The sequence below is a fragment of the Erinaceus europaeus genome, unplaced genomic scaffold, assembly GCF_950295315.1.
Source record: "Erinaceus europaeus unplaced genomic scaffold, mEriEur2.1 scaffold_709, whole genome shotgun sequence".
Classification (NCBI taxonomy): Eukaryota; Metazoa; Chordata; class Mammalia; order Eulipotyphla; family Erinaceidae; genus Erinaceus; species Erinaceus europaeus.
This window is the reverse complement of record NW_026647944.1, coordinates 28,006-35,848: the sequence shown is the minus strand read 5'-3', so window position 1 is coordinate 35,848 and position 7,843 is coordinate 28,006. Positions and strand designations below refer to the sequence as shown.

Sequence of the window (7,843 nt, the reverse complement as noted above, 5' to 3'; positions counted from 1 at the left end):
GATAGGAACACTCATTTATTTGGACAAACATGTCATTTGGAGTCATTCTGAAAAATTCCACCTGAGGGGCGGGGCAGAGGGAGAGGCGACAAGTGGAACCTCCTGGACACGCAGCTAAGGGAGGCAGACCTGAAGACAGAAGAGCAGAGCAGAGACAGACAGGAGGACAGATTCCAGAGGCATGGTTTTATTGTGCAGTGCTCTTTGTCCTCTATGAGATGCCCTAAGCTGTGGTGGCACTACACGCAGTCACAGGACGGGGCCGAGCTGCGAGCGGGGGTGCCGGGTGTTGGGGAAAGCTATTCCAGAGGTGCATCCTGCTTATGGGCCTCACCCCCTGGTCTGCCTCAGCTCCCCTCCCCCCCCACCCCAAAGGTCCCTGAGAAAACAGATCCATGGGGGCAAAGGGCTCTCTGGGCACTGAAGGGAGGACCTCCCAGAGAAACACTTGGACAAACCCTGCAAACCCCCTCTTGACCCCACTGCAGTCAGAGTTGTGGAGGCTCTTGGGAGCTACGCACAGCTCTGGGAAGGGAGTTGTCCTCTGCCACCCTCTCAGTGGCCTGCTGAGCCAGTAAGGGACAGAGAGCCCCAATTTTTAGCTTCTTCAGGTGTGGAGAGGTGAGAGACCCTCCCTTTGTTTTCACTGCTAATGGTAGACTACATTCTCACTGGACTCTGCGCCTGGCCTGAGGTCCCCAAGGGACTCTTGCAGTGGTGATGGACAGTTGTTTGGCTGACAACACTCCTGAGGACATGTGGCTCTCTCCTCACATGCTGGCCCCAGAGGCTTGGCAGGCCTTCACATCTGGGGTCTTCAGTGCCATCCTTTTCTGCCAAGGGATGTGCGAGGCCCACACCCCCCTGCAGGTCTCTCTAGACCAGCAGTCCTGGTGGGCAAGGATGAGACCTTGGGACTGGCACCCCTTTATCCTACTACCCATGTTCCATCAGGTTCCCAGCCCTGGCTTACCTTTTCACAAATTCCTAAAGAAAAGGGACAGGTAAATCCTAAATAAACCAGACAGAAAACAGCTCTGGAACAGAGAATACAAAATGACAGCCAGTGGCGTGCGGAGAGGGCGTGAGTGGAAGTGGGGGTGGGGTTAGCACTGGCGGAGTGGGTTGATAATGGCATGCAGTTCTGGGGCTCCTTACAAGGGGTGAGGTCCCCATGTCTCCCCAAGGTGTGCAAGGGGTCTGGGGGAAGGGGTCAGCTGACTCAGAGAAGGGTTCTCTGGACTGGGACAAGTGGCTTCTGGTCTCCTCTAAGCGCCCAACTAGTCACAGAGAGAGGAAATCCGTGGCCTGCAGGAGGGGCAGGGAGAGCAGCAGCAGCAGCAGCCACCAGGTGTTCTGGGTCCACAGGCTGATGCCTTTACACTTGACCAGTTTGTCTGCGGAGAGAGGATAGGGGGTAGGGCAGGGCACGACAGACGAGAGACCAGGACTCAGGCAGGCCCAGAGCAAGGGGGTCTTTCTTTGGGGAGCCTGAGGCCACGATACTTTGGCTAGAACCTGCTTGAATAAAACCAACTAATGTGCCCATTTGTAGATTGCTGAGCCCTTGGGCAAACATCCTAGGGAGTCTTTACTAAGCATCATCACAAGGAAGCTGTGGGGGAGGTAGCAGGTGACAGTGTCATCCCTGTCTTCCAGGCTGGGGATGCTGAATGACTTGCACACAGTCATGGTGGAAGCATCTGCTCCACCACTCCAGCCATTCATCTGGTCTCTTAGCTCCTCCCCCAGTGACCCCAAAGACAGTGGTTCTCAGGGCCCCGCCTGCATCTGGGAAAATGGAAGAGGTTATGGGGTTGTGAGGCCACTTTTTCATCCCAGTCAAGAGCACCACCTGCCATCCTAGACAGCCTGTTCCTCTCCCAGTGCCCTGGCCTTGGGGGGGCTCTCCTCACCTCTGAGCACAGAGACATTCTTGCTGGAGGTGATGGGTGGCTGACCAGAAAGGCGGAGCTCACACGTGTAGACACCCTCATCCTTGGTGGTAAAGCCGGCTAAGTAGAGGACTTTGATGTTGTGCTTGTTGGTGAACTTGGTCCGGGATCGGTAGGAGTGCTCGGGCACCCCCATAGTGCCAAAGAGAACATGCTTCTTTGTCTCCCGGGTCAGGCTGAACTCATACTGGATGGGCAAGTGGGTGACATTATCGTGGCGGCAGTCCAGTCGGAGGCTCTGGTTCACCATGCAGGCCGTCAGGCTAGTCACCGTCTGCCCGCACACCACCTGCAAGACTGGCACCAGCAGTGCCCCCACCAAGTTGAGGGGGAGACTGCAGAGCAGGGAGCCCCCACCCAACTTAATGGTAGAAAAGGACCTAGCCAGGGAAAGGACACAGGTCAGTTCTCTCAACACCTTTGTCAACCACAAGTTCCTCAAGGACCAGTCAGTCCAGTGTTCACACTGCAGGCCCCAGCCTTGCTTTCTCCCTCCCTTGTCTGCTCTAGTCCTGGGTCCACTGTGGGTCCCTGGGGCAGGAGATCTTGGAGAGCCAATGCAGGTTCCTGGTTCCCATTCACAGATTTTAGCTCCATTCTATGGGGCCAACTCAGGGAACTATGTTTCAGAAACCATCTCAGTCAAGCAGATCAGCTAGGCTCATCAGCTGACTCGGGGGTGCAAAGGAGCCCTCTCTTCCTCCCACACCTCTGCCTTCTGAAGCTGTGAGGAAGAAGCCAGCTCCTCTGAAGGGAAGGAAGTCAGGGTGCCTGGAAGCCTGGCCCTGCCTCTTGCCCCATACCTGCCAGCAGGACAACGATACCAACGGTGGGGTTCATGGTGCCAAGACCTCAGTCCAGGACCTGGGGTGGAAACAGGATAGGAATCAGCCAAGAGATGAGGCAAGTGTGCCACTCTTAAAGCAGGGTGGATGTCACCTGGGAGACATGCCATAGAGGGGAGCAGCCAAGACCCTCTCTACAACCGGTCTTCCACCCCTTTTAAAACTATCTTTTGACTTTTTTTCCCTTTCCTTTTCTTTTTTTTTAAATATTTATTTGTTCATTTATTTCCTTTTGTTGCCCTTGTTTTTGATGTCGTTGCTGTTGGATAGGACAGAGAGAAGTGGAGAGAGGAGGGGAAGACAGAGGGGGAGAGAAAGACAGACACCTGCAGACCTGCTTCACCGCCTGTGAAGCGACTCCCCTGCAGGTGGGGAGCCAGGGGGCTCGAACTGGGATCCTAATGCCAGTCCTTGCGCTTTGCGCCATGTGTACTTAACCTGCTGCACTACCACCGGACTCTCTCACTTTCTTTCCTTTCTTTTTTTCTCTCTTTCTTTTCTTTCTTCATTTCTTTCTTTCTTTCTTTCTCTCTCTCTCTTTCCTCCCTTCCTTTCTCCCTCCCTTCCTTCCTTTCCTCCCTCCCTTCTTTCTTTCTTCCTTTCTCTCTCTCTCTTTCCTCCTTTCCTTTATCCCTCCCTCTTTTCCTCCCTCCCTCCTTTCTTTCTTTCTTTTTTTCTTTCTTTCTTTCTTTCTCTCTCTCTCTCTCTCTCTCTCTCTCTCTCTCTCTTACCAGAACACTGCTCTGCTCAGCTCTGGCTTATGGTGTAGGAGATTGAACCTGGGACTTTGGAGCCACAGGCAAGAGTCTCTTTGCATAACCATTATGCTATCTACCCTTTGCCTGACTTTTTTTTTCTTCTCTTTTTAAAAATTTTTAAAATTAAAAAAAAATATTCCCTTTTGTTGCCTGTGTTGTTTTGTTGTTGTTATTGATGTCGTCATTGTTGGACAGGACAGAGAAGTGGAGAAAGGAGGGGAAGACAGAGAGGGGGAGAGAAAGATAGACACCTGCAGACCTGCTTCACCATCTGTGAAGTGACTCCCCTGCAGGTGGAGAGCCAGGGGGCTAGAACCCGGATCCTTATGCCAGTCCTTGAGCTTTGCACCACATGAGCTTAACCCACTGCACTACTGCCCAACTCCCTTCTTCCTCTTCTTCTTCCTCTCCTCCTCCTCCTCCTCCTCCTCCTCCTCTTCCTCCTCCTCCTCCTCCTCTTAATTTTCCTTCTAGGATTATTGCTGGGGCTTGGTGACTACACTACAAATCCATGGCTCCTGGAGGCTATTTTTTCCCATTTGTTGCCCTTGTTGTTTATTGTTGTTTTTGTTATTATTGCTGTCTTTGTTTTTGGATAGGATAGAGAGAAATCGAGAGAGGACAGGAAGACAGAGAGGGGGAGAGAAAGACACCTGCAGACCTGCTTCACCACCTGTGAAGTGACCCCCCTGCAGGTGGGGAACCGGTGCCTCAAACTGGGATCCTTATGCAGGTCCTTGTGCTTCATGCCATGTGTACTTAATTTGCTGTGCTACTGGCTGGCCCCTCTTCTTCTTCTTTTAATCAAAGCACTGCTCAGCTCTGGCTTATGGTGGTGCTGAGGACTGAACCTGGGACTTTGAGGCCTCAGATATAAAAGTATCTCTTTGCTTAGCCACTATGCTATCAACCCTGCCCTCTTTTGACCATCTTTATCCAGTCAATCCACTTCTGGCGATCACCAGTCTGTTCTCTGAATACATTCATGAGATCATGCAGTATTTGCCTTTCTCTGGTTGCTTCACTTATCAAGTGCACTCAGGGTTTCTCTGCCAAATGGCACAATTTCCTTCTTTTTGATGGCTGAATAATATTCTATTTTAAATATAGTCTTGTGTCATGGACTGTTTTGGTCAATGACAGACCACATAGAAAATGGTGTCCCAAGAGTCTGTGCCATTAGCCCGAGTGCATAGCAGGCTATATCACCTAGGTTAGTGTAATTAAACTCTGATGTTCCCACATCAGAGTTACCAATGAATGATACGTTTCTCAAAACTGTCCTCATCATTAAGCAGTGTGCGACTGGGGTCTATCTGTCACATCTTTTCTATTCAATCGTCCATGGATGGGCACTTAGGTGCTTTCCATATCTTTTAAATTTTATTTATTTATTTGATAGGATAGAGAGAAACTGAGAGGGAAGGGGAGATAGGGAAAAAGAAGTACCTGCTGCACTACTTCACCACCTGTGAAGTTTCTGCCTTGCAAGCAGGGGCTGGGAGATTTAAACTGGTTCCTTGAACACTGTGTTGTGCGAGCCATCACCCAATCCCCTTGGTTACCATATCTTAAGCATAGTGAATAATCCCACTCCTCGGGATATCTGCCACTTGGCTCTTTCCCCCAGGAAAAGCAATGGAGGAGGGAGAGCACACCCTTGAATGGTGTGTATCTGTGCTCCGCCATTGAGCACTTACAGACCAGGTGACTCTGAGTCAGTGACTTACCTTTCTGTTTCCTCCTGCTTTTTAGGAAGACCTGTGCATGCTCTTTCTTCCCCTCCCTCATTATGGCTAACATACATCACAAAATTTATAATCACGACTAAGTCGTGTCTCATATATCCTCATTGTTGTCAGCCAATCCCCAGGGTTCTTGCAAAACTGAAATTCTGTACCCAATGAGCCCACCTCTCTCCCACCCCCTTCAGAGACTATTTTTTTTTGTTGTTGTTCAGAAGAAAAGCATGCAAGGCCTAGTCGGTTCCTGGCCTATCAATGATGCTCACAAGATACTGAGTGAATGAATGGATCTCTTAGCTCAAGATGCCCACACAGTCTGTCATGGGATTAAGAAGAATGACGGCCACCCGACATTCTGCCCGTTCCACAGCAAGGCTTTATGGAGTTAATAAACCTTCTCAAGAGGCCTGTGTGGCCAAGGTGCGCCCAGATACAACTGTACTTGGCACACAGCTAAGGGCTTCCTGGGGATGTGACAGTGCTCTCTGATTCCCCGAGCTCGGATTGCACAGGAGCCAAAGACGAGCCTGGGCTCTAGAACCTGCAGCTCTGCAGACCGACCTCAGCACCCTACTGCCCAGGCAATGCGCGATGCCTCCTCCTGCAGTCTCAGCGGGCCTCCCACCAGGGCAGGCCTGTCTGCAGCGTGTCTGCTGGGGGGAGGCCAGGCGGCAAAGAGAGCGACGTGCGCCGCTGTCCAGTCCGCGGGCGGGCAGCCCGCCCAGGGCTGGGGTCCAGGCCGCTCAGCTACGCTGTGGGCGGGGCTGCAGACAACCCCGGCTCGGTCCGCTGCAGAGAGAGGCCGGGAGGTGCAGTAGGAATGAAAGGGGTTCTGCATCTGGCTTTGGTTTGCGGTCTGGGGCATAGAGTTATGGAGGAGGGATGCGAGGTTCGGATGTAGGAGTGGCAAGGGGAAGAGGGGGCTGAACAAGAAAGGGAAGAGAGTGTGTGTTCCCGCTGGAGGAGGATGTGGAGGCAAAGGGAGGGGTGCAGGCGACAGGGTGGCGGTGTCTTCATCTCCTCTGCCCGGTGCCCACGCAGAGCCTCTCTCTCCTTACTGTTCTGCTCCATCCTAATGTCCTCTCCTCATTCCAGTCCCCTCCGTTCCCAACTGAGGCCCCCAGCCTTCTCTTCTCTCCTCCCCTCCCCCGCCACCTTCACCCCCGTCCCCGCGTATGGCGCTGCGGGTTTCAGCTCCTCGCAGCCTGGCTCCCGCCCGCTCCAGGACGAGGGGCAGAGATTCCTTCCCGCCCGCCTCACTGGCCCCAGCTTAGCGCCCCCTGCATCTCATCTCGCTCACCGGGCATGGGGACATCTGGATGGAGAACACAGCCCGAAGCCACCCTCGGGGCCCTTCCTCCCACCACCCCCCGTGCCGCATCCTGCAGCTGGGGCGCCGCGCCCTTGGCCTTCAGGCAGCGCTAGCGTCCGGCTCTTGCCCGGGCCAGGGAACCCACCCGGTCCGCAATCGCTGGAGGTCCTTCCCAGAGCACCCGCAGGCCGCCCTCAACCTTCAGTCCCGGCGTGGGGTGTCCTCCCCGCATGCGCTCCCACCTGGGCTCTGGTCTGCGCCGTTGCAACCCGCTCCCTTCAGCTCCCGCCTGCTCAGCCTACAGCTGCCGCGCCCCGCCCGGCGCCCGCAGTTTTCACCCGGGGAGGGGGGCGGGGGGCGGGGGGGGGGGAAGGAGGTGGCCGGGGGCTCAGCCAATCAGCGGCTAGTGGGGGGGTGGGAGGCCCGCAGTGGTGTGGACAGTCATTGCCGCAGCCTAGGGGACCTCTCCTTGCAGCTGGCAAGGACCCCAGGGGAGCGGTTGGGTGGGGTTGAGAGGATCCGGGAACTCCAGGCGCTTCCCAGGACCCCCCGCAATGGTCTCTTGCAGTCAAGGCCTTAGTAAGCCTCTGGATTCTGAGTGGGGGTGGGGTTGGGGGAGACAGGGAGGGGAAGATGGAGCCAGTAACACACCCCATGGGCAAGGCCCTGCTTGTTCGCCTTTTCTTCCCATCTTGGTCCCTTGCTTCCCCCACCCACCCTTATCCTTCCGTGAGAGGTTTTGGAGTTGGAATGATGCAGGCTTTCTCCAAAGGAAGTTAGTGGGATCAAATAGCCCTTCAGAAGCCAACACAGGGCTTCTGAAGAACAGGGCTTCACGCCCTGTTCTCCCTTCCCAGCTGCAGCCCTCATCCAGCCCCTTATCTTTAGAACCAGCGGACGGACCTGGGAGTCGGACAGTAGCTCAGTGGGTTAAGCGTAGGTGGCACAAAACTCAAGGGCCGGCGTAAGTATCCGGGTTCGAGCTCCCAGCTCCCCACCTCAGGGGAGTAGCTTCACAAGAGGTGAAGCAGGTCTACAGGTTTCTATCTTTCTCTCCCTCTCTCTGTCTTCCCCTCCTCTCTCCATTTCTCCCTGTCCTATCCAACAATAATAACCACAACAATAAAAAATAAGGGCAACAAAAGGGAATAAATAAATATTAAAAAAAACAAGTAGACCTTTCTGCCTGACAGCCTGTGCTCCAGCTCCTGGGTGAGCACCTCTGCAC

At 54.0% G+C, this 7,843-nt stretch overlaps 1 protein-coding gene across 1 annotated transcript; it reads right to left on the bottom strand.

The window, feature by feature from the left end:
- THY1 (Thy-1 cell surface antigen) lies at positions 1–6,985 on the bottom strand. The gene is made up of 4 exons (XM_007523575.3): positions 6,858–6,985; positions 2,759–2,819; positions 1,917–2,252; positions 1–1,397 (listed from the first exon to the last, which is right to left on the bottom strand). The coding sequence occupies exons 2-4, from the start codon at positions 2,793–2,795 to the stop codon at positions 1,285–1,287; spliced, it is 486 nt and encodes a 161-aa protein (XP_007523637.1). The 5' UTR covers positions 2,796–2,819; positions 6,858–6,985; the 3' UTR covers positions 1–1,284.
- Positions 6,986–7,843: the final 858 nt, after the last annotated feature.

Bases quoted from the DNA above. Each gene is read 5' to 3' on its own strand.
- THY1 (XM_007523575.3), bottom strand. From the start codon at position 2,795: ATGAACCCCACCGTTGGTATCGTTGTCCTGCTGGCAG. The intron at 2,253-2,758 runs GTATGGGGCAAG...TGCTGGTGCCAG, and splicing joins TATCGTTGTCCTGCTGGCAG to TCTTGCAGGTGGTGTGCGGG. The intron at 1,398-1,916 runs GTGAGGAGAGCC...CTCTCTCCGCAG, and splicing joins GAATGTCTCTGTGCTCAGAG to ACAAACTGGTCAAGTGTAAA.